Source organism: Terrapene carolina, unplaced genomic scaffold (assembly GCF_002925995.2).
Source record: "Terrapene carolina triunguis isolate 2854851 unplaced genomic scaffold, T_m_triunguis-2.0 Scaffold21, whole genome shotgun sequence".
Classification (NCBI taxonomy): Eukaryota; Metazoa; Chordata; order Testudines; family Emydidae; genus Terrapene; species Terrapene triunguis.
Window position 1 is genome coordinate 4158872 of NW_020664372.1, and position 26779 is coordinate 4185650.

A 26779-nucleotide genomic window follows, 5' to 3' on the forward strand; every position below is an offset into this window, starting at 1 on the left:
TCCTTGGTCTTCCTCTTGCTTTTAATGTATTTGTAGAATGTTTTCTTGTTACCCTTTATGTCTCTAGCTAGTTTGATCTCATTTTGTGTGTTGGCCTTTCTAATTTTGTTCCTACATACTTGTGTTTTTTGTTTATATTCATCCTTTGTAATTTGACCTAGTTTCCACTTTTTGTAGGATTCTTTTTTGATTTTTAGATCACTGAAGATCTCCTGGTTAAGCCAGGGTGGTCTCTTGCCGTACTTCTTATCTTTCCTTTCTTGTGCCCTTAATAATGTCTCTTTGAAAAACTGCCAACTGTCTTCTATTGTTTTTCCCATTAGACTTGTTTCCCATGGGATCTTACCTACCAACAGCCTGAGTTTGCTAAAGTCTGTCTTCTTGAAATCCATTGTCTTTACTGTGCTGTTCTCCCTCCTACCATTCCTTAGAATCATGAACTCTATCATTTCAAGATCCCTTTCACCCAAGCTGCCTTCCACCATCAAATTTTCAACCGGTTCCTCCCTATTTGTCAAAATCAAATCTAGAACAGCTTCTCCCCTGGTAGCTGTCTCCACCTTCTGAAATAAAATATTGTCTCTAGTACATTTCAAGAATTTATTGGATAATCTGTGCCCTGCTGTGTTATCTTCCCAACAGATATCTGGGTAGTTGAAGTCCCTCATCACCACCAAGTCCCGTGCTTTGGATGATTTTGTTAGTTGTTTAAAAAAGCCTCATCCAGCTCTTCTTCCTATTTAGGTGGTCTGTAGTAGACCCCTACCATGACATCACCCTTGTCTTTAACCCCTTTTATCCATACCCAAAGATTTTCAACAAGTCTGTCTCCTATTTCCATCTCAACCTCAGTCCAAGTGTATACATTGTTAATATATAAGGCAACACCTCCTCCCTTTTTTCCCTGCCTGTCCTTCCTGAGAAAGCTGTACCCTTCTGTACTAATATTCCAGTCATGCGTATTATCCCACCAAGTCTGTGATGCCAATTATGTCATAGTTGTGTTTATTTACTAGCATTTCAAGTTCTTCCTGCTTATTCCCCATACTTCTTGCATTAGTATATAGACACCTAAGATACTGATTTGAGTTCCCTCCCGCCCAGTTCTGTCTTGTCTCTCCTTTATTCCTGCTATAACATCCCATGCCCCCCTCCCCAAATTCCAAACCTTCTCCCAGGTCTCCATGTTCTTGACTTACCTATGAGCTTTGGTCACCTGCCCCCTTCAAACCTAGTTTAAAGCCCTGCTCACTAGGTTATTCAGTCTGTATCCAAATATGCTCTTCTCCTTCCTTGATAGGTGAACCCCATCTCTGCTTAGCAGTCCTTCTTCCTGGAACAGCATCCCGTGGCCAAAGAAGCCGAAGCCATCCAGGCGACACCATCTTCACAGCCAGGAATTCACCTTCAGGATGCATCTGTCTTTGCCTGGGTCCCTACCCTTGACCGGAAGGATCGAAGAGACCACCACCTGTGCTCCAAACTCCTTCATCCTTACTTCCAGAACCCTGTGATCTACTGAGGGTCATACCGCACAGTATCATTAGTGCCCACATGGATGAGTAGCATGGGGTAGTAGTCAGAGGGCCAGATGATCCTCGACAATCCCTCCATAATGTCTCGGATACAGGCCCCTTGCAGGCACCATACCTCCCGGGATGCCATGTCAGGGCAACAGATGGGTGCCTCCATCCCCCTCAGACGAGAATCACCAACCACCATTACCCTACGTTTCCTCCTGGGAGTGGTGGCTGCGATCCTCCCATCCTTGGGGGTACATGGCTTCTCCTCCTCCTCCTTTGGGGGTGATTCCTTATTGCTTATTGCCAGGGCAGCATAATGGTTTTCCATCATCATGGTGGATGGGTTTTGAATAGGGGTGGAGCACTGTCTGCTGCCAGAAGTAACCAGCAGCCAGTGTCCTCCCTGTACCAGAGCCATATCCTCCTCCCCCAGTGGTGTGACAGCAGTCCTCTGTAGCTAGATAGCTTCCTCAGCCTTGGATGTCTCCATGTGAATACTCTTGAGGAATTTCTCCTGGGCACAGATGCTCCTCAGCCTAGCCACCTCCTCCTGTAGCTCTCCCACCTGCTTCCTGAGAGATTTCACCAGCAGGCACCTTTCACACTGGATGGTCTCACCAGCCTGGCTTTCTGAGAGTGGGAAATGCAGGCCACAGTCCCTGCAAGTCCACACCAAGAACTGGGTAGAGGCATCCATGGTCAGGTTGTTTGTCTGGATACAAGCACAGGTGGAGGAGACAGGAGCAGCATTAGCACTGGAGATGAAGCCCTTCCTAACCATAGCGATTATATTACAACTCCCTCCTACAAACTTCCTCTCAAACTCCCATTTGCGGTCCCCTGTTCACTAGCTTTGGGAGTATCGATTGTTACACAGGGCTTAGAGCTATTGTGCAGAGGGATTTGGAGAGATGGATTACTTCAATCAATTTTTGTGAAAGTTATTCCCCCCCAAATAAGGTAGTGCATAGGTCTTCAATCCTGGGGAGTCGAAACATACCTAACTTGGTTACATGGTTGACTGTGACCTTGTGGTGTATTGTCCGTTGGCCACAGCTGGTGATAAGTAACCCCACTGATTATTAGAGACATGTGGTGGATGAAGTAATACCTCTTATTGGACCAACTTCTGTTGGTGAGAAAGCAGATTTTGAGCTTACAAAGACATCTTCAGGTCTGGGCTGACTATAGACAGCGAAGCTCCTATATCAATCTTTAGGGATATTCTTTGTCCATTAATTGTAACATCCACTCAAGGGGATTTCTTCTTTTGGCTACTGCTAGTAACATTAAACATAATGGGGGAGGTCTAGGTTGGATATTAGGAAACACTATTTCACTAGGAGGGTGGTGAAGCACTGGAATGCGTTACCTAGGGAGGTGGTGGAGTTTCCTTCCTTGGAGGTTTTTAAGGCCCGGCTTGACAAAGCCCTGGCTGGGATGATTTAGTTGGGAATTGGTCCTGCTTTGAGCAGGGGGGTTGGACTAGATGACCTCCTCAGGTCCCTTCCAACCCTGATATTCTATGATTCTATGATATACACAGTCTTCAGCTTTTAGCTTCTCTTTCTCCTCTGTAATATGATTAGGGTGACCAGATGTCCCGATTTTATAGGGACAGTCCCAATTTTGGGGTCTTTTTCTTATATAGGCTCCTATTACCCCCCACCTCCATCCCAATTTTTCACACTTGCTGTCTGGTCACCCTAAATACGATGTACCTCTCATGACCCACATTTTTCCTTCCATGTGTCTGGTTTTTTATGGTGCACATTTACAAGATGACCTCACTTCTGGCAAACCCAGCACTCAATATCCTTGTATGGGCAGGAGATATAGTCATGTTTCACCCCACAACTAAAGCAGTTGTGTGTTCTTAAGGTGGTACCTCTGTTAATTTAATGATTCATTTGCTCTGTGTGGAATGCTGGATAGTTGTGCATGGTACCTGTGACTGGCTAGCTATGTGCTGCTTAGTGCGTCTGTGTAACTTTAAAGCATGCTATGCAGCTACTTCCATGCTTTGTGCTATTTCCAGAGCTTTTTTAAAATCTGAGGTGGATTCTGCCAGCAGACATCTCTGAATTCTTTCATAACTGATACATTAAAAGCCGTGGCTATGGTATCTCCAAAACCACAGCACTGCGACAAATGTAGTTCTGGTACAAAAACTGACACCAACTTTCCAGGTTGGTGGGAGAAACTTAAATTTTAAACACTGCACAATCTCAGCTGGCATTGGGTTATGATGGCGCATGACAACTTTAATTAGTTCAAAATATTTGGCACTGAGCTTTTCTAGTGCCACCAAAAAGCTAAACAAGCTATGTTTTTGCTCCACAAATACTCAAAAATGGCATGTTTCTTTTTATCATCCTCTATATCATCTATAATAAAGTTCTGGGAGAGTCTCTGAGTACTGAGTCCAGTCCTCCTACTCTGCATCATATGCTTTCATTTTTCCATATGCAGCCATTTTTCTTTGCAATAAAAAAAAGTTTGTCACTTACGCACACAGTATGTAGAGCTTGCTGGTTGTTGTTTTTAGTTTATCCTTGTTGCCAACATAGTATACGGAGACCCAAGACCGATTAGAACCGGAAAAGGAAATCTTTTATTCTGGTACAGGTTCACAGACCACTAATCAGCCTACATCTTGGAAAAACTTCCTCACACAATTGTTGGAACAAGTTCAGTAGAATCTTAGGGCTTCTTAACAGTAAATATCAATTCCCACCTTGGCCACCAGGTGGAAATAAGCATACCAAAAATACTTACAACATTATAATATTCATCACTGAACATCTCCACATTCACCACACTGGCAATTCCTAACTTGCTTGCTTAATTTTGCAATCTTGCAGTTCTTTAATATGGTAGTTTTATATGTAATTGGCCAAGCATATGGAAGCCCTGAACTCAACTTGATGACAAGTCTCCATCAGTATGTAATGCAATAACTTTTGAACTTTGCAACTGATCAGTTCCAAAATTGGAAATGTTCTAGGCAGCAGTAGGCAGAACCTTACTGATTTTGGTAAAAATCAGAAAATGAGAAGGGGGAGGTGAGAGATAAACAGTGCCTCTGGCACTGGGTTAGCAGAGTCACCTCAACCAGGATGGTATCTGTACAGATCAAAGAACTGATTGAAGGTAGCCATTACTGCTTTCTAGGATAAAACGCACTCCCCTCATTTTAGCTTTGCCCATTGACCCAGTAGAGTTTAAAATGCTGACATGCTGAATGACACATCTCCCAGGCAAAAGAAATAATGGGAGTGAGGGATAGGGAGAAGAGGGCACAGAGTCCCTCCCCGACCCATCCACAAGCTCACTCGGAGATTAATATTGCAAGGGAGATGAAGCACCATCATATACTGATGGGTTCAATAGCTAGCATCAATATTAAAATCTGAACTAACTACAAAATGTAGGATCAGTTACAATCCTTTACGTTACCTAAAATCAAATTTAGTGCCATCAAGGGAGTGTGGATGCAGAAATCTTCAGGCTTCTATGCAATCATCTTTAATAACCTGATGCTGAACCAAGCTGAAGGGGACAGTGGGCACTCAGAATTTGGACTGTCTCAATATGCCCAACTTAGACAAAGTTCTATATCTAATGTCCATGAAAGAAAGACACCAAGCTGAAGGGATGGTGAGTTGGTTCATTATGATGTCTGGTCCAATGGCAGACAGGAGTGGAGGTGTCTTCTGAAGATGCTAGATTCTTTTTTAGAGTTCTAGGCAAACAGAGGCAATTTTTCATTCTTAGCTGGGATGCAGCATTTGCTAAGTATGCAAGAATGTGAAGTCCTCATTGTGGACAACTGGGTGCTTCAAATTGCTGGACCTTAGAACCTCTATTACATCCTAGAATACCTCCATTTAGGCAACTCTGAGCAACCTGGGCAGCATTGCAGTGAGGAGGTTAAGAAGCAAGGAAGCCTGTCTAATGCAATAGAAGGGATGACCACCACACTTAAGTCTAACTGAAGATAACAGGTCACTATTCCTGTTTTCAAAGAGGCCCTTCTTACAGCTGGTTGAAAAATGCCAATGTTATTATTTCAAAATTTTACTATTTGTTTTTCAACAAAAGTTACAAAAAACAATTCTTTGGGTTTTCCTTTTGGGTAAAAAAAGGTCGGTTTAAAAGACTTTGGCTGTCAGTTCCATTCTTTTCCCCTAAAAACTGAAAAAAGTGGTCAAAAAGCAAATTTTTTCAACACAAAAGGTTTTTTAGAAAATTCACCCAGCTCTAGCTCTTTTCCAAGATCCCACCTGGTGTAATTAGAATCCTAGCAGAAGTAAGTAGTTTTCAGTTCTAGCTTGTGAGCTAAAAACATTTAAACCTTCACAGCCCTTTCAAGGAAGCCCTCTGCTATCTGAGGTTCAAGAATTTAGAGTTAGCTCCTCCTAGAGGCTGCATGATGTAGTGCTGAAGATACAGTAGCTGCATTCGTCCTTCTGACCTGCTCTCAGTTAGAGCCACAACATAGTATTTGCAAGCACTCTGCTACTTGGGCTGCCACATTTCAGGTAAGATGTAGAAATGAGGTTCTGATTACTTGCAGTCAATAAGGATCCCCAACACTTTTCCCAAGAAGGGGTAAAATCCAGTGCCTGTTCGTATTATATTAGCACTCCCAATGTACTACATGCTTTCCAAGTATATAGTGAGGCATGGTCCATATCCCAAACTCTTTGGCAACGTTCAGCATTGACAGACTAAGTGGCAGGATGGAGCACCTTTTCCAAAACTTCTTACCTTAACTTCCCCACACCATCAGTTTAAATTGCATAAGGCATCATTCACTTCCTGTGGATTGGTGTGCATTGATCAATAGTTTCAGAATTTCATCTTAGGAGGCGTGTGTGTGTGTGTAACAGGTGAATGTATGTGATAGGTGAATGTGGCATATAGGTTCTTTAAACTAACAATAGCTTTACACAAGAAAGTAATAAACTGTACAGACATTTGTAAAAGGGATGCGGTCAGATTAAAAAATCAAGGGAAAATGCTGCTCTGCTACATTCATACAACATCTTCCATTGTTTTGCACACGTATCAGAGTGGAATTTGATTCCATATATTTTAATAAGCAAATTTCTTATCTGTGTAGCTAATACCTTAAATTATTAAAACTAAAGGAATTAAAAAAAAAGCTAGTTTATTTTTTGGATTTCCCTCATTTTATGAAAATGGCCTGTCCATTTTTACATTTCTGATCCTCATGCATTAGCTTTGCAAATACTGCAAGGAAATGTTTATGCAATATGCTCAACCCCTTTATTTTTTTTCTGCAAACCAGGAACACATTTTTATTGATATTAGGTTTTATTGTTTATTTCAACTCATCTACCTTTTGGGCCTAAACTACTAATTAGATTTTTTTTTTAAATAAAACAAGAATTGATAAAAAACTAGGGATTCAGGATGTAAACTATCACATATAGTGATTTGTTATAAATATATATACATACACACACCCTGAAAAACCTGTAACTAAAAGACAAATTCAACTATACTTTTGATTGTTATTCATCTTAAACAGATCTTTGTAGGTTTTATATTTGAAGCAGGCCACCCCAGACATACATATGTTACAAATTATGCACGTGTGCAGAACAAAGATCATGATGAATGTCTCATAACATAGAATACATCGTGAAAAAATGGTTTGTCACCACTTGTCTAGGTTTTTCAAATGAGGGCACAAAAGGCTAGAGAGATTCAGATTCCTTCCTCTGAATTAAACAAATTCCCACAGTTATCATTCCTAACATGTCTGTCTATTGAAAGTGAACAGATAAAAAAATATATTGTTTGTATAGTTTAAATGGTCATAATTTGCATTTTTCCTGTGTCCTTTTGCAAATCATGTTTTTCCACACATAGAGACTAAACAGATTCCTTAATTTTTCCATGAAGACAGCACTGTTCCAAGTGAGAAACTGGTACTAGAAATGTGGAGAAATGAAAAAAGCCAGAAGCCATGGGAAATGCAGCAAAATTAAATTTATTGGAAATTCTCCAGGCATCACATGAAAAAAATTGATATAAGTGAAACAGAGGATAAAGCACATTCAGTGCATCTAAAAAAAAAAAAAAAAAGTAGTAGTAGTATGTATCTGAATACCCTTGATCTTGTAATACACTGTACTGCAGTTCCCTGGGATTAGTTCCGTATATACATATTAGCTAAAATTTACTTTGAACAAACTGCAAAGAATTGCCTCTTCACTTGGCATTTTTCCATCTCGTGCAATGAAACATTATTGAAATACCAAGTCAGATTCCATGTAATTTTATCCACAGTGTAAGAGCTTGCACCCGACTGTAATAAGAAAGATAAATACAGTGATTGAATGAGTACTACCAAATAAGAAAACCACCGTGGAAATAAAACTAAACCCTGCAGCAATGAGCAGCAAAGCAGTGATTCTGTTGCTCTTTTTTTCCTTGAAATTAACATAAAGCATTGTGACATAGAAAGCAGTTACATTCAACATTTGCTTTCCAATCAATCTTATGCATAAATGACATTTTGCTGAATTTGGCACTTTGCTTGATTTTTATTCTTAAAAAACAAAACAAAAAAACCTGCCTGGAATATAGCATAAATGGTAAGATAACATGATCCATTTTAACATTCAAGTAACAACTCTGACATGAATTCCAAAATACATGTCTACTACATACAAATAAACCTTCTTGCAGATTTACACTAATCACAACTGGCTTTTTCAAATCTGTAGGCATCTTACTTATTGTCCTTTGGTTGACATACATACACTCTAAGAAATGACCTGGACTTACCATCCTCTGTCTAGGACAGATTCACTCATGACAGGATAATTAAAATAAGTTTACAAAGAAGTGGTGGTAACAGAATACAGGAATAGCCCAAAAGCATTAAGCTGCATTTATAATACCTCCTTTCAAATGTGTGTTTCAAACGGATGCTTTAAATTGAAAGGTACATAACATTTAAAGTCTGGCTAGCTAATCCTCTTCCTATACAGTTTCACAGCACAAGCCTGAAAATTATCTGATGTATGTCTTTATCACGATGTATTTGGGGATTCAGAACGTTTAGAAATCCTAGCTCCCCACTTTATCCAGTGCCCCATTACACCTCCCACCCCCCAAAAATTAGCTATATAACTGTTGGGGGAATCAGTGAACTGCGTGACAACAGAAGGTCTTACAAGGTTTCTCTTGCAATTTGAAAACCGTGTCCAGTTTTAAATACATTACCACAACATGTCACCTGTGGGAAATTAAGCTCAGAGTGCAGACCACTCTGCAGCCCTATTTCCTTCCTTCAGCTTCTACTGTCAAACTCCTGGGGTGGGAGAGGCAGGAAGTGAGGTAACAACCACTTTTCTGAGTCTTGCTTTTTCCTGGGTTTTCAGTCTTTTGAGTTCTTTAGGCATAACTGTGACATAATGCCTGTCAATTTCAACGGGTATGCGGGAGTAACACCCTGACTGGCACATTCCAGGCAGCATATGGCATTATAATTCTCCCTCTAAGAGCCACATGGTGACAGTCAGCCTTAGTTATTGTTATATACACACACGTCAGTAGAATTAATGACAGACACAGACACACGAGTTTACACAGAATTCCACAAAACATGTGAAACATGCTGTTCTTTGGAGGAAAAAAATACATTCATCTTTTTCAAGTATTATACAATTTATATATAAAAGACACATTATCCTCATTTTGCTACAAGACAAAAGATATGCATCTAGAATGAAATTTTAATTTACCACCACTTTGGCTTTTATTAATGAAGTTCTGACCTTTTCCTTTAAATCAACTCTAAATATACATCTACTTGTCACAATTAAATGCAACAGTTCTTTATTTCCCATTGTGATATATGTACACAACTATTAAAAAAAAATCTATTTTGATAACCTGGGATTTGCATAATGAGAGTGACAAGGCCCATCTGCTGCTATGAGTGTCCCAGCACCGGTTTTAGGCAAACCACTACCTGCTGCCTTCTGAGTTCTTTTATAGCAGCATACATATCTTTGCTTTCCCTTCATATCTGAAATTATACCACCTGCAATTCTTACTTATGGCTTATTTCCTTGCATTGTTCTATTGTTTGGGTTGGCATTTACTTCCTTCAGCAGCAGTTCACAGTCGGACAGTGCTTCTGCTGGCAGGTATTTTCTTATTTGCTCAACAGTCTTTTGATATGCCATCTTCTCTTGTTCCAGCGACTGGATTAAGCTCCGCATTTTGTTCTCTCGAGACAATATGTTTTCCAGGTTGGATTCCAGACTCTGAATTTTAGCATGAGCTATCTGTAAGTAGTAGTAAGAATATCAATTTACATTACCTTCTAAGAGATTCAGATTAAGACGTTTATTACCATGTGTGGTTGTACCCATTTGCCTCCATACAACTCATGGACTTAATGTGATGATCTGTACAATTGTGTGAGATTATGAATTTTCTGTATATATCTTTACAAGCTGCAGGTTTTTGTTTATTCTCTCTTGCCTTTCACATGCTAGACTGAAATTCCAAAGGGGAGGGATATAGGGCTGCTAATGAAAGGTCATTAAATTGGGATGGTCCTCTATTCAAATACAAGCATCCTAGACAACAGACTGGCTCCACCCAGGAGAATTGGTTTGCCAAGAGAGCGGTTGCCTGGTAAGGAAGAAGACACCTGCTAAAGGCAGGTGATCTGGGAGTCACCTGACAGAAGAACTGGAAGGTTATAAAAGGGAAGGAACTGATCTATTTAAGGAACTCTCTCTGCAGCGTGGGGCACGGGTCACTTGCTGGAAGATTCTCTGCACCTTGAAGTTTTTAAACCATGATTTGAGGACTTCAATGGCTCAGACACAGGTTTGATACGGAAGTCGGTGGGTGAGATTCTGTAGCCTGCGTTGTGCAGGAGGTCAGACTAGATGGTCATAATGGTCCCTTCTGACCTTAAAGTCTATGATTCTAGGAGTCTATTTGGGGTTTTCAGCAATTTGGATTAGCTCAAGCAGAGGGAGGTTACTGCAGGAGTCTGAAAAGGCAGTGGAACCCTACCCACCTGAACACAGATCATTCTGCAAAGGAAGGGTGACCTAGACTGTTTGTGGTTTTCTATATAATCTGAACACTGCATATTTCTTGTGTGATTAAGCAAAGAGCAATGGTGTTAGAATCCCTTACAACGTGTCTGTGAGATTCATCTGTTAAACCTGGCAGCTCTCAGAGGGGGATGCTAGACAAAGGATCTGCATCTTCAGTGCCTAGAGGCCCCAGACAGCATTCAGATTCTGGAGGCTTAAAACACATGGGATCCAGCCGCTGGATCCCCTCACAGTAGTCTGGTGAGTGGCCAAGAGGGGGTGCTCAAATGAACCTGCCACACCTACTTGTACAGACACTGGTTCCATCTCTGAAACAGCTAATTTTAAAAATATTTATCTACGTACCATGGCTTCTTCCTAGCCTGACACTGCCCAAGGAACAGCTCAGATTCTAAGGATTCTTTGAAAGCTCTCTATGGGGGGGTAGGCAAACAGAGGGAACTCAGATGAATGACTGTCGATAACAAGGAGTTGCAGCGGCAACAGATAAAGGCCCATGACTCAGCAAATTCTGTCCACAAGAAACAGACAGAAAGCAAATGGGAACTTTCCAAAATAGTACCAAAGGAAGAGACGGACATTCTTGGCTTTGACGGGTCCTAACAAGCGAAGAGACTTCTGTAAAAAAATTAAATAACTGGGATAAGAACAGTTACCAAGAGAATCTAGATATCTGATATGGAAGCCACGTTCCCTTTTCCAAGTGAAAACGGATGAGGACTACATGTGTGTACAGTGTAAACCAGATTCCTTCATGGAGGAAAGCACAGGACCATGAACAGTGGTGAATATATCTGGGAGAAATGAAGGAACCCTAACCAGATACTGTGACCAAATGCATCCCTGTGTTCACACCCTACACCCCATTGTAATACTCTTTGTACAAAATTTGCCTTGTGAGGTATCATTTGAAAACTAACAACTCACTGGTCAATAATATCATGGCAAAATGCATGTAGCAACATTATATGCAAAGTTATGAACAGAAGCTGAAATTATGACTCAAGGTGTTTACCAGACAAATCAAAGGAAGCAGCCACTGGACTTAGGGAGAGATCCAACCCAAAATTTGGTTAGCCCCATTGCTGGGAGCATGCGGTAAGGGATTTTACCTTGAGCCAAGTCTAGTTTGTTAAAATGCTTTCTCGTGCTAAAACTTATCTTTATTTCTCTTGTAACCAGTTCTGATTTTATACTTGTACTCACTTAAAATCTCTCTCTTTGTAGTTAAATACATATGTTTTATTCTTTAATTAAAACTAACTGAGTGTTGTGAATTGTTTAGGTAACTCCATTTCAAGTAGAAAACTGTTCGATATTGTTCTGTTACAGGAGCAACAGACCTAAAATATCTAAACTGCCCAGGAAAGGGCTGGACAGTGCAGAACATACATTTCAGGGGGAAGTTTGAGACTGGGAGTGTGTTGGGGTCACCCGAAAAGTGGTAACCAAGGCTGATGGAAGCCAGAGTCTGACTGGTGTGTGCTGGCAGGCTGCAATTATACACAGACATGCAGGCAAGCTGATTGTGAGTGATCCAAGTTGGAAGCTACAGCAGCTAAGCATTGTCAGGCCCTCAACATTGCAGGGCAGGGGTGACAGACCCTCACTGGTCTGGATTGTACCCCAGAATGTCATAGATACTATTTATAAAAAAAGGAAACATCAGAAACGTGACAGATCTATACACGGGATAGGATGGTTATACAGGAACAAGAAATCAGATGGAGGAATGTTGTAATTAGGTAGAATAGTAGAGATATGTAGAGGGAAAACATCTATGGAGCCTGCCAAATCAGTCACCAAAAATAGCTATTCTACCCTTTTTGGAGGAGGAAGAGCAGGAACAGATTGAGAACATGCCAAAGACAGACACTAGTCCAACCAGTAACCAAAAACCAAACTGAAAAAGGACCATCACAAGAAAAGAAAGTGCAAGTGATCCTGGTCAGCAGCTCCACCAGAAAATAAAATAAAAATCAGGGCTGAGACAACAATGGCCCACAAAAAGGTTCATAATAAATATCACAATAAAGGTGCATGGTAGCTAGAAAAACTGTGGGGATTTTCCATTGAATAGTACACCTGGAAACAAATAAAACCAAGCAAAAGAAGATTTGGTATCACAGAATCATAGGGTTAGAAGGGAACATAAGGGTCATTTAATCTAACCCCCTGCCAAGATGCAGGATTTGTTGTGTCTAAACAATCCAAGACAGATTGGTTTCTAGCCTCCTTTTGAAAATCTCCAGTGAAGGAGCTTCCACAACCTCCCTAGGCAGTCTGTTCCGTCGTCCTACTGGTCTGACAGTTAGGACATGAATTTCTTCAGTGATCTGAAAATGGAAATAGAACTGAAGATGAGGCCTACAGGTGAACTTCTGAGATCCTTCCAGTGCTATATGAAAATTAATCTTTAGTCGCGATCTACTTATTTACTGGTCTGGGACCATGGAAAGAAGGGTATTGTATTTTGTAATAATGCAAGATAATACAAATGGGGAAAATAATCAAAATCCAGATAGCCAATGGGAGGTATGAACTTAGAATGAAATCATGCTTTAGAATTGATAGGGAACATCCAATTGTATTTAAGTTTGCGAGGAGACAGTCAGCCAAAGCCCAGTGTGATACAGAGTATGGATGAGCCAGATATTTGCAAACTGAAGAAAAAACAAAAAGTGAGGGATCTGGAGGAACTGATTTATGAGAAGATAAAAACGTTGAAGATGTACAAATTATCCAAGAGATAATTAAGAATGCGAGGATGGTCATAATCTACAGGTATTTGGAGAAAGTAAACATCAAGAAGGAAGAGGAATTATTTAAATGCGTACAGAGGACTACAAATGGAGTAAAAGAAAAAAATTACATCTAAAATACAAAACAAGAACTTCTTGATCACGAAAGCTATTAGGCTGTGGAACAATCTCCCAATACCAAGTTTTTAAAAACATTAAAAAAAATCAATTTCTTAAATGACTTTAAAAGAAAATCCCCTGTTGGCTGATTTTTAGGAAAAAGTTAATGCCTGGTGATCAAGTTATCTTTGGCTATTTACCTGTAGCTTCTCCAACAAGTCCATATTTTGCCTCTTTAGCTGACTGTTGGCCCTCTCCAATTTATCCAAAGGTTCACCATCATCACAGGGATTCAAACCTTCCTGCAGCTCATCCTGTAGTACATGGTATTCTACTTCATAGGCATGAAGCTGTTTGGAAATATCCATCTCAAAAACCTACCAGGAGAGGGGAAAAAATAGTTTTTTTTTTTACAACAGAGAGCATTAACTTCTTTTGATTAATTGGCAATTCTGCTTGGTAATTAAAATATTAAGTAAACCATCTAGCATAGACTTCATTGCCCTGACTAGAAAGGAACAATATTCAGGGAGATTTAATTAGGTCAATTATTTTATGAGAATACAGCTGTTTGGATGTCAGGTTCTCAGACCCTATAGAATTATTCTGCTGACTCATCCAACAGCCAGACCATATGGGTCTTATCAGCTCTAACTCAGAAATATAAGAGGTGAAGAGAAAGATATTCAAAGATACAAGTGGGAGTTAGCTCTCATTGACTGTACAGACCCTCTCCTGTACAGACAAGAAGGATGATCCAGTAGTAAGGGCAGTAGCCTAAGACTTAGGAGATATGGGTTCAATTCCCTGCTCCATCACAAACTCCCCATATGACACTGGGCAAGTCATTTAGCCTCTCTGTGCCTTAGTTCCCATCTGTAAAATAGGCGTGATAGTATTTTCCTCCTCAGAAGGTTGTTGTGAGGATAACTACATTAAAGATTGTGAGGCACTTGCACATTACAGTGATGGGGGCTATATACGCACCTAACAGATGGACTGCCTTTCTGAGCCTTTGAAATATGGCTTTAGAGAGGCTCTAAATGAAGAGAGAGACAAAGGCTAGGGTGACACCAGCCTTGCAGGGGAAAGTCTTAGAAACAGTCAGCTCAACAGAAAACTCAGGCTCGGATTGACGTTTGCTGTTTTTCAGGTGATTCAAATCTAAGCAACTCTAGATTGTGTTCATTACTGAACACACATACTGAGCGACTTCTCCCTCTAATTTAGAGTTACACTTAATTCCTGATAACCCAATGAAGTTAATGATGATGCATGTCTTATTGTTTTTTATCATATATTGTTAGGCATAGTAAGAACCACACATACCAATTCAATGTCCATGGGGATAGTAAGGCTCTAACATGGTAATCCCAACCAGTGAGATTAGGAATTTGAGAACCATGTTTAAAAAAGCATACTAGAGTAAAACAGATAGGCTGAGGCATGGGTTGGCTAGCATTGTTTTCTGGAAAAAAAAATCCTTTCCCCATTGGTCAGGGAAACTGCTAGCAACAGCCATGTCTGAATGGGTTGTTGCGAACATGATTTTAAGCATAGTGCTAACTGGGTCATAAGGATTTTCTAAAATTCTCCCAGTGCTTCAACTAAAGCTGCTCTGAGAAAAGAAGTTAGGGCTTGTTAAGATTTGGTACTGGGACTGAGACGCCTTCCCAGCTTTATCACAGACTTATGATGTGACACCTCTCAGCCACAGTTGCCCTTTGGTAAAATGGGAATAATAATTCACAGGGTGTTGGGATGATTAAGCTTAAAAAGTTTTTTAAGTTCTCAGATGCAGCCCATCTAAATTCCTAGATAAATGAAGTCAGAAAATCTTCAGTTTAGATACAGCCTCTCTCTCTCTCCTCAGTGAAGGCTGAATTTTTCCAGTGACTCGTCTCAGACAGGAGAGATCATTTATTATAAAATACCCTTTTTTTTTTTGGCCACTCACCCTTAGTTAGTGATGGATTTTTTGATCAGAGTAGAGGCCATCAAAACTATAAAAAATTGATCTGACCTACAGATTACAAGTATAGTCCAGAAAATGACTCCTTGAATTTAGCGTCATAGCAACTGAGAGGGGATCTAACTGATATTGTATAAATTGAAGTAAGTGACTCATCATTAGCAGAGACCCCTGTATTCATCTTAGGGTTAATATGTTATAAATAAGTCACATGGAAAGAAATAAAGGGGAAAAAACCCAACCTTACCTGGGTAATAATCTTTTCCATTTGAAGCTTAGTCATGTCTGGGATAGTGCCTTTAAGGAAATCAACAATATTCTCAAAGCTCTCACATTCCATTACAAGTGCTTCTTGGCTGCTAAGTAGACTCAGAGCTACCTTAAATATGACTTCAGTTCCTTGAAGAAAGATAATGTCTAAAACAGAAAAAAAATTGTAAATACATTGAAAATAAGGATTAAAATTATTTGTGTTAATTTTTGTGCTGGGATACTTTCCTTTGCCTTTCTATATTTGAGCAGTAGTCAATTGTGGAGGGAAACGAATGTAGGGTCCATCATATTTTGACTATATTATTTTCATTACTTAGAAGATACCACTATTTCAGCATCAGCTTAATAAATGAAAAAATGTACAAAAAAATCTTTTACTGCCCTTTTACAAATGCAGTGCTTTAGGGAAAAAAAGATTGTACGCTTGTTGGACAAGCACACTCTGAAGACCTATGAAGTGTGAAAGGCATCTGAGTATTGTTATAATGTATGGGATATTAACCATATTAGGAGGAATGTATATTGTTAATTTAAAATAAAAAAAAAGTAACCATACATTTGTTATTGGGAGCTGATCATTAAATGTAATACAGACTGACATAGTTAAGAAATGACTATTTTATCCTACTGTTCGCAAGATAGTAAATTGCTACTTCATTACTGGAAGCTATAGAAGCTCTTTAAAAGGCTAAAAACCCTACTCATGTCTAAAACCCATAGCAATGCTTCTGTTGTCTATAATTTAAGGCCCTAATCCTGCAATCTGATCTGCTTGGGCAGATCCTTATGCCCAAATGGGGTGATGTCTTAGCCCCACTGAAGTCAACGGAATTTTTGCCACTGACCTCCACAGAGCCAGGATTTCACCCAGGGAGTCTCATTAAAAGTAAGCTGGGCTCTGCAAGGGTTCAGGAGTCTGTCTGAACAGATGAGATTGCAGGGGGACTAAAACACAATGTTTCTGGTGTAGATCCAGATGCTGTACCTTGCTATATTTATTTAGGGAACAACCACCTATGATCCTCCCTCCAAAAAAGGCAACTCCCTGACTTCAAAGTCTATTGGAGCAACAAAACATGAGAATAATATTTTTAAACCAAAATGCAAAATAAACCAGAGCACTTATTTTTACTATTTTGCTTCTGTAAAGACAAGCACGAATATAATGAATGAAAACAAGAATTTAAACACTCACAATCATTATAGAGAAATAAATGAACCAACACCTAATTTTCTAAACTGGCCCCAAAATAGGAAATAAAATGTAATTAAGTCAATTTTTGTTCTAAAAGCAAAAAGAGAAAAAATATTAATGTGACTTAGGAAAAAATAATTCAAAAACAAACAATAGGATAGAAATTAAGCAGCCACTTTGAATAATGTAGGAATTGGGGGGGAAAAAAATGGAGAGTGCAGAAACACTTCACAAATGCTACAAAGGAAAAATTGAAAGCAACTTACTATTGATTTAAGAGATATCAAAGTATGCGATATATTTTTCTCATTTCTTGATAACTGTAGTATATTACAGTATCTAGATATCTGTTGTATTTTTGGACAAACTCCCACAAAGTTGCATGCATAAAAAGTAATTTTTGAAATGAAGAAATTTGAAATTATTATTCCTAAGCTATTAATAAGATGCAGAAATTGCTAACCATCAATGTGATCCTATAAACACTTACTACCATGAGTAGTTCCATTGAAGTTATTGTAGTGAACACTGCCCTGTAGTGCATCAGACGCTAAAGGGTTATTTAAATAGAAAATGAAATGTACTAAAGTTGAAAACTGTTTAATTTTAAATAATACCTGAATAGCTAAAATATTCATGAAATCAAAACTGAGTATAGTGTTCAAGTTACTGGATTCAATGGCTTACTTTAATGAAATCTACAGAAAGAAATGCAGTGCACTGAAAACCTATTGCATCATACTTTTCTCCATAATGATACAATTCAGAGTTTAGAAGTCCCAAAACAAGACTGTACTTTTTGAGATATACATACTGCTCTTGAGTAGTCCTATGCAAAATAGGTTTAATACCTGTATCATCACTAAGGCTATGTTTTAATCAGGGGTATTTTTAGTAAAAAAGTCACAGACAGGTCACGGGCAGTAATCAAAAATTCACGGCCAGTGACCTGTCCATGACTTTTACTAAAAAATACTTGTGACTAAAACTTGTGTGGGTGTGTGTGTGTGGCCTGGGGCGCCGCAGGTGCTGGAGGAGGGCGACGGTGCACAGCCCAGGACCCCCGCTGGTGTGGGGGGTGGGGGAAGGAGGGTTGACGAGGCCAGCAGGCTCCCTACTTGGCTCTGCACCTCCCAGCCCCCAGCAGCAGCAGCAGAGTTTTGGTGTGGGAGGGGGCAGGGGGTTGGGGCACAGGACAGGGTGAGGCGGGCTCTGGGCAGTGCTTACCTCGGGAGCTCCCTGGAAGCTGCGACATCCCCCTTCCTCGGCTCCTAGGTAGAGGTGTGGCCAGGCAGCTCTGTGTGCTGCCTCCGCCTGCAGACACCACCCCTACAGTTCCCATTGGCTGTGGCTAGCAGCTGAGCAAGGGAGATGTCGCCACTTCCGGGGAGCTCCCCAGGTAAGCACTGTGCAGAGCCTGCCTCACCCCAATCCCCTGCCCCCATCCCACACCGAAACTCTGCTGTGGGGGAGCAGCACACGGTGGCCCAAGACTTCCCCGGAGGAAGTAGCCGCTGCAGAAGTCATGGAGGTCATGGAAAGTCACGGAATCCATGACTTCTGTGACAAACTCGCAGCCTTAATCATCACTGTTAATGAGTTAAGTTTCTGATGTCTACTTCACATTTAAAAGTAAAGAGTTTTTTTAAAGAAAGTGGTAGTACAAGTGACTAAAAGCTTCAGCAATTAAGTCTCTATACCGTAACAATTTCCTGTTGCCCGTTTTTTCCTTCAGTTTAACAGCTTTCACTCTGACTTTATTAAAAAAAAAAAAAAATTGTGGCTGACAACTGGAACAAGTTATATGGCATTATCTATTAGTATATAAAACAAAGTGCAAAATATTCCCATGCATGTTTTCCCTTACATTATACAGGATATTGTGTTGCTTATGACTGCGATAAAACACTCTTACCAAAAACTCTGGCTACAAATCCTAATGGAAACTGAGAAGCAAACAACGTGAGAAACCAGGGTGCAGCATAAAGACTGGGGCTGATTTCATTCTCTTCAAGATGATTATAGAGGTCTCTGTGATAATCATGGAGGAGTCTTGAAAGTTGATACATCTGAATCTATAGTAAGTTTTGAGAAAGAGATTAAAAAAAAAGTTGAGCTCTTCTCCAAATTCTTCAATCACTTCACAATGCACTTCAGGTGAAATCAACCCCAGCACAGAAGGCTCAGTAAAGTGGAGCTTAAGTGAAGTATAGGCCCTGTGTGGATCCTCTACCTTTGGGTGAATTTCAGTCTCAATGAATTAAAACCAAACACTTGAAGTAAGAAGGAGCAGTTTGAACCAGACCATTTATTATTGAAGTATCATCTAAATTCACAGATTCTAGATTTTAAGGCCAGAAAGAACCATTATGATCATCTAATCTAGACTCCTGTATAACAGGGCATAGAACCTCATCCAGCAATTCTTGCATCAAATTCAATTACTCCAAATTACCCTCCAGGTCAGCCCTCTCTCACAAAAACAAACCCCACAGAGAAACCACCCCATCCCATTACGGATAATAGCCCAGTGGTCAGGGCACTCACCTGGGATGTGGGAGAGCCAGATTCAAATCTCAGCTCTGTACGATTTAGAGCAGGGACTTGAACCCAGCTCTTCCACACCCCAAGTGAGTGCTCTAACCCATGGGCTATTGTCTATAGTGGGGTAGGTCTCACTCTCTCCCATTGGAGCTGTTGCATTTTGGACCAATAGTTAAATATTCTTTGTGCCAGAGTGAGGGGGGGGAAAGCGAGCGATTGACTATAGCCCAGTGGTTCAGGCACTCACCTGGGATGTGGGAGAATCAGATTCAAGTCCTTGCTCCAAATCAGGCAGAGTGGGGATTCAAATCTTGGTCTCCCACATCCCAGGTAACCACTGGGCTACTGGATAGACTGGGATGGATGGACACACGCATGCCAGACAGACCCCAAAATACTCACTCCTATCTGTCTTTTGTGTGCAGCCCAAACCAGTAGCTGTGCTCAGAGCATGCCTACTGGATTGGGTCCCGCATACAAAATAGGTGGGGGAACAATTAGTTTGAGAATCTTGCTGGGGCTTAGATGTGAGTAAGGGCTCTGAGCAGCTCGTTAGCTGGGGAGGCAGTGCCAGAATTTAGATGACTTTGCACATAGCTACTGGCAGAAACGTGGGTCCCACGGGGACTTAGGTGCCCACAAGGTTAAGCACCAGCTGAACAATGGTTTTGAGAATGTCAGTGGCACCTTAATGTTGGACTTAGGTGCCTAATTACCTCTTGGAATCTAGCTCTTAGGAGCCTAAATCCAACAGGTTTTCAATGAGATATAAGTCCCAAATCCTGATGTCACTTTTGAAAATGGGATGTAGCCTATTTAAGGTGCTTCTGAAAATGTTACTCCTTGTTCTTTCCCAAGCAAGAGATGCATTAATCTAGAACTCCTAGAATTCAATGGGCAAAGGAGAATAATAAAACAGTTAGCAGTGACCTATAAATCCATCAATAATTCTTTCTATGGGAAAAAAATATTGTTCACATCTTAGTAAAGCCTTATGCACTTAAACTATGCAAGCTTTCTAATCCTGCCCAAAACCAAATGGGATTTGGTTTTAACTACATGTTCCATTTAATTAGCTTTCGATCCTCTAGCTAAATCATCTTCTATAATCTCTTTAGCAGAAAAAAATTGTGTATTTTTGTCTAATATAAGCTATTCACCTAGAAGCCAGTTCTGGTTATCAAAAGTCATTTTTCTTTAATAGATGGAAAACAAAGCTAGAAATGATAACACTTTCCCATTAAAAAATAAGAACATCCATGCTCATTCTTGTTTCTTACAAAAGAGGAATTTATGGATATATGTGCATCCTATTTGACTCCATCAGAGTTCAGACCACAGAAGTTGCAATGGATAAAGTACTTTTCCCAGATAAAGTAATTCTTTATTTCTTTTCACACTCTCTGCTTCATTATAAAAGAACCAGCCTGTAGTTTAAAAATAATTTGTCTAAGACTCAAAAAGGAGAAATACTCCTCTTATTTATTAAATGGTACAAGTCCTATGACTGGGGCCTGTCCTGCCCTACCTCACCTCTACCTCCTGCCTCCTCCCGCCCCCCCCAAAAAATGGGTTAACTCTCAAAGGTATCTACCAATGGGTTGCAGATGAAGGGGTAGGGGGAAGATATTAACCTAAGTTTTGACTATTGTTTATTAGATGGCCATTGCCAGCTATATATATCTGATCGCCAAGCCACTCAGTCAAAGGCTGTCTTCTTCTAGATCTGCCACTTTCATACTTTGCTGAAGTTACACAAAACAAAATGGAAGTTGGTTTTGTATATCTCTGAGCCTCTATTTTCTCAGTTGTGAGTCAGAAGTGCAAACCTCATGCGGTCATTATTTCTGATTGCTGTGTATTTACCACCTGCTCCCAGGGTCTCCATAGTCTAAAAAAATACATTCACTGAGTCAGAACAGACATGGAGAAGAGATATACAGTGTCATCAAGCATAAGCCTCACACTATGGTCTTAAGTTCCTCCTGCAGAAATATGGAAAAGACAACTCTCTCTTAATGTAAAATTGGCCCAGTCAAACACATGCAGTGCAGGAGGAAGCCCAATTTGAAACTCAGACTTTACAGATTTTTGTGTGTGAAAAAGGTTGAAAATATGACTACATCTCCCTGTCTGTGGCTCAGACAATTCAAGCTTTAAGGAGAGAATAGGGTTTTGCATTCACTAGTTAGAGCAGCATTCCATGAAATAAAGCACTGTAAACACCCAATGCTTTCTCTTTTTGAGCCATATGCAGAGACAGTTCAAGGTTAACTAGGGCCCATATCCACCAGGATGTAGACTAAATGGGCGAGTCAGGTAACACAGAGACAGTTAGACTAGATCCTTTTCATGAGTCTCTGAAGCAAATTTGTAAGTGAAGGGTCTAACAGCGTGGCCCTCCTACTTTCAATACAGCAAATCCATTACTGGAAATAGCCATTCCAGGAAAGAAAATAAATCTGAGAGCATATAACATATGACCTGCTGCTTTTCATTCACCATTGAATAATGGTTCAATTTGTTATGTTCAATAATGAATTATTTCTAATGCAAGCATATGATACCAAATAGATTCAAAGTCTACTTAGTGGAATTACTACGCCAGGTTTCAGTTTTTAAGGTGTCACAGAAATTCCTGTTTTAGAAATCTAGTAGTCCAAGGTACTCAAAGACAGCTGCAGGTTTTTTTTTAAAACTCATAATAAAAAAGGATTATCAAATTTAGAATACTACAGTTTACATAGATTACATAGAAGAGGGCTCTTTCCTAAAGAGAGGCTGAATTTTGGATGACTAGTTGTTTAGTACGTTTTTAAACTTTGTAGCCTAAACTTTACATTTTTCATTGAAAATGTATAATGTATAAATGTATAATATCATTGTATCATGTATGTGACTAATACAGAAGTGTGCTGGTTATAGCTTGACGATTACACATTTTCACACATTTCTTCTCTCTGCCATTTTTATTTCAGAAAAAAAATCAGTGAATTGATATATCATTTAGAATAGCCAGAAGAGATAATGTCCCATCAGTAGCCTAACTGACCACTGGATGTCACTGTTGATCTAATTTGAGAGAGATTTTATTCTGAGCAAGTTCTAGTATAAAATGCTACAGCCAGGTGTGACATGGGCAGGAGTTGTGCATGTTTTCCCATATAGTACAGTTGTGATAGAGCTCATGAGTCTTAGCTCACAATTCCCTTACAAAGAACTTAAGCCTCTCAACTGAAGACTGCCAATCATGCTAAATTAGGTTGTGGCTTCAAGATGCAGGCAAATATCTACAAAAGACTGAGATGAAACCGAACCCACGTTTGCAGTGAAAGCAGAGTTCAGATCTCCATTTTCTAAAGGTGAGAGCCAGTAACTTAATGGCCATCTAGCCTCCTTTAAAAAGGGTCTAAAATTTATTCGATCCAGGTGGAAGCCAGAGATTGAGACAGTTTAGTTGAGAGAGGAGACAAATTAAAAGAAAACAGGCTGGAAGAATACAATAAATTAATAGTACAGAGAACATAGATCAGGCACTTCTGTTTACTCTGTCTCACATTACAAGAACAAAGATATGTTCCATGTAATTGAAAGGCATCAAATGAAAAACTGATAAAAAGAAAATTATTTTACGCAATGCACAATCAGCATGTGGAACTTGTTGCCCAAAGTATGATTAAGGCTAAGAGCTTTGCAGGATTCTAAGAAGGGTTGGATATTTTTATGGCTAAAAAGGAAGAGTAAACAGAGTTATATTAGTAAGGATTTTTCTAAAATTGAGATGATATGAACTCTCATGCTTCTAACCATAAGTCAAGCTATAACTGAGGGTTAGGAAGAAATTCTGTATGGGCAAGACTTCTGTAATTACCCACTAAGAGGTTTCTTGCACCTTCCTTACAGAAATCTGGTACTGGCCACTGCCCAAGAATGAAACTTAATGGGAGAGCTTCAATTTAGCATCCAATACCCACTTCTTACCAGAAATTCTTGATACAGGGGCACTGCCTAAACATATGAACTAACATAGTACCCGGGGAATTACATTTCTAACAGTGGTCAGCATTTATGAGGCCTTTTACCATTACTCTATGTGGGAACCAGTATATTTGAAAAAAAAGTTATCTTTTGATGAATAAGCTGCAGTTTCAGGCCTATAGTTGCCTTTTTAACATTAGATACAACAGTATTCCATTGGGTCGGAGATAGTTGTGTATCCAAATCTCTATTCCAACTCTCAAATTATCAATCTTTGGCAGAGGTTTTTTTGGGCCATAAAATTGTAAAGGGACATCACTGGTCAAGAAAATCCAGGAACTTTCCTCCAAAACAATAAAAGTTCTGGAGCTCCCAATGCATCCTGTCCAAACACATTTGTAAGTAAATGCTTTAAATGGAGATATTTCCATAGTCTGGAACAGGGCAAACCAAATTGTTGCTGAAGATCTACAAATGGTTTAAATTCATCATTGTCAGTTCGCTGCAACCAAGTCATAAATCCTCTCTCCATCAAATCTTTCCACATTAAGGTTTTGCCACTGATTTTAAGAATAGGACTGCCTCTACATGGATGGAAACAAAGCTTTCTAGCTAATTTTGACCAAGCTTACCCCACCACCGTCATTGTGGGAGCTCTGGAGCCATCAAATCCATAATAATTCGATCCCCCAATGCCTGAAAGGGGGAGAGGGTATACCAATTCTTGTTCAATCTGAACACAAGGTGTGGTCCACATGGTCATATTTAACAGCCACAAAGATGCCTGGCTTAACAAAAAGGATATATGATAATTTTCCAAGTTGGGAAAACAAAATTCTCCCAGACATTTATTTTGCGGATGTCCTGGAATGTTTTTGATGATCAGTATCCATAAATATTTCATATAAAAACATTGCCATTGAAAGTCCTAATTTGAAAAAAATGCCTTGGTGGGTGTATTTGTTAATGCATAAGATTTCTGATTTCCCCCCAAATTAATTTTATATCCTGAGAAAAGTCCAAACTTATTAACGGTGTTTAGAAGGCTAGGAATGGTAACCTTGGACTTAGATACAAATATAAGAGCATCATTTGCAGACAGTGTAGTTTTGTGCTCCGTTTGGCCTACCCTGATACCATGAATATGTTGATTTCCTTGGATGGCAATGGCTGAAGGTTCTAGAGCTAAATCAAATGGAAGAGGAGAAAGGGGGCAGGCCTGCCTCATACGTCTCTGTAATGGAAAAGGGGCGGAAATAATACTATTGGTAACTACCTTGGAAGTTGGTTAGAGTACAAAAGTGTAATCCAAGCAATAAATTGGTTACCAAATCCAAACTTTGCTAACACATGAAAAAGACTGACCACATAGCCTGGGCCTAAGGCATCACAAGAAGTGACAGCTAAGGATTCTTTAGAATATCCCAAAGCAGCAATATCATCAATCAGTTGAAGCAAATTATCTGAGCTATGTCTGTTATGAAGAAAGTTACCTGATTTATGTGTATGACGTGTGAGAGACCTTTGTACCGTCACATAGAAAGAGCTTTAGCTAAAATCTTAGCGTCACAATTGATTAAAGAAATAGGCCTGTAATTACTACATAGTCCAACATCTTTCCCAAATTGAGGAATAACTGAAATTACAGCTTCTCTTAGAGCAGACAGGAGAGTTTGCTCATTCTTGGCCTCATTGAATATTCAATAATCTAGGTGTTTAATTCAATTGGGAACCCATCTGTGCAAGGAGTCTTTCCGACCTTCATTTCTTTGATAGCCAGAGTTAGTTCTGCGATTTCTAGAAGGGCATCTAAAAGTTCCTTCTAACAGCCAGGTCTGTGGCAGAGACAATCCACTAAAAAGGTTATCTAGGGCATCTTTACGGATTCCCTCCAGGTAAATATAGTTTTGAATAAAACTTTTGAAATTGTTTATTAAGGTCTGTGTTGTATATAATTTATTGCTACTATTGCGATTAGCAGCAATCTTATTTCTGTAAGCCTTTTGCTTAAATCTATATGCCAACAGCTTCCCAGCTCTCTCACCAGATTCCCAGTAGTTTTGCTTCAAACAAAATAAAGCAGACTTAACCTTTTGGGACAGAAGTTTGTTGATTTCATATCTTAGATTGATGAGGGATCTGGAGTTTCTCTGGGGAGGCTGCACAAGGATAGTTTACATCCAAGACCTTAATTTCCTTCACAAGGGTATCAATTCTATGTTCTCTCCATTTCTTTTGAAAGGTGGCATAAGAGATGATACAGCCTCTGATGAAGGCTTTAAAGGCTTCCCAAAGTGAAGCAGCAGTGGGAGCACATTTTTTAAAAATTCTAAATCCTTCTGGATAGAGTTAACAAATGATGTAACAAAACAACAGAGAGGCATTTAATCTTCACCTTTTAGTTGGGGGTGTCCTTGTTTTTATTCATTCTCTGCATGAAGGCAGGGGCAAGCAGGCAGATAAAAATGATCATGGTTTATATGGGGTTTGGGGAGTGGTTGTTTTTGCTTTCTTTTGTTTTGTTTTTTTGAGGAGAGGGCAGAAAAATGAGCAGGAAAGGAAGGGATTAAAAGAAAAGGCACAGTTTCCAAATGGAAGAGTATCAGGGTTTGTGATGGGAAGATGTTTACAACTCTTAAGCTTCTATATCGACTTCTAAATAAGAAAACAAGAGAGATGTTTGGCAAGGAGAACTATATGCATTTTACTCACCTCTAGCACTTATCATCCTAACAAACTGCAACTTTCCAAGTATTAGAACAGGCACAGCCTCTTGGAAATCCTACAGCAGATTCAAGTTTAGTTTGTTTTAGGAGAAAGGACCAACTTACCTGTAGTGACAGCATGTCTGGCCTGTACTGTTTACGGAAGCCAAGATCATACATGAGGAATTTCAGCATTTCAAAGGCTTGCTCCTCACTCATGTGTAGAAGCAGTACTCCAGCCACAAAACTGATACCCTGGCAATAACCCACTTCCTTGTCCAGCAAAGAATAAGCTTTCAGGAGATTAAAAAGTGACAGCTGCCCTGCTCCCAGCTGTGTAGAGAAGTAAGGATGTGTAGGGAATGTCCTGCCTGGCGTAAAAATAAAAGAGAGAGGCATTTAATTCTCAGTTCTCTTTTCTAGAGAGACAGAAACTCATAAAACTCCTCTCCTCTGTATTTGCAGAAGTTTCTCTTATCAAGCCTTCCCAGAACATATCCTTAGAATTGGATTTAAATTATAAAAGAAATTTGGATAGTTGGTCATACTTTCTGACTACAGCAATATCAAAGTTGTACTGAATAAAACCGTATCTTGGGT

At 39.7% G+C, this 26779-nt stretch overlaps 1 protein-coding gene across 2 annotated transcripts in view; it reads right to left on the minus strand.

The window, feature by feature from the left end:
* Positions 1-7543: 7543 nt before the first annotated feature.
* TBC1D4 (TBC1 domain family member 4) overlaps positions 7544-26779 on the minus strand; it is a 153916-nt gene continuing 134680 nt past the window's right edge. For both annotated transcript variants that reach the window (XM_026661087.1, XM_026661184.1), the window contains 5 exons: positions 26306-26550; positions 18868-19027; positions 15732-15901; positions 13713-13889; positions 7544-9859 (listed from right to left, as the gene is read on the minus strand). In XM_026661087.1, the coding sequence (XP_026516872.1) occupies positions 9626-9859; positions 13713-13889; positions 15732-15901; positions 18868-19027; positions 26306-26550 (986 nt within the window). In that variant the 3' untranslated portion in view covers positions 7544-9625. The remainder of the gene's footprint in view (positions 9860-13712; positions 13890-15731; positions 15902-18867; positions 19028-26305; positions 26551-26779) is intronic.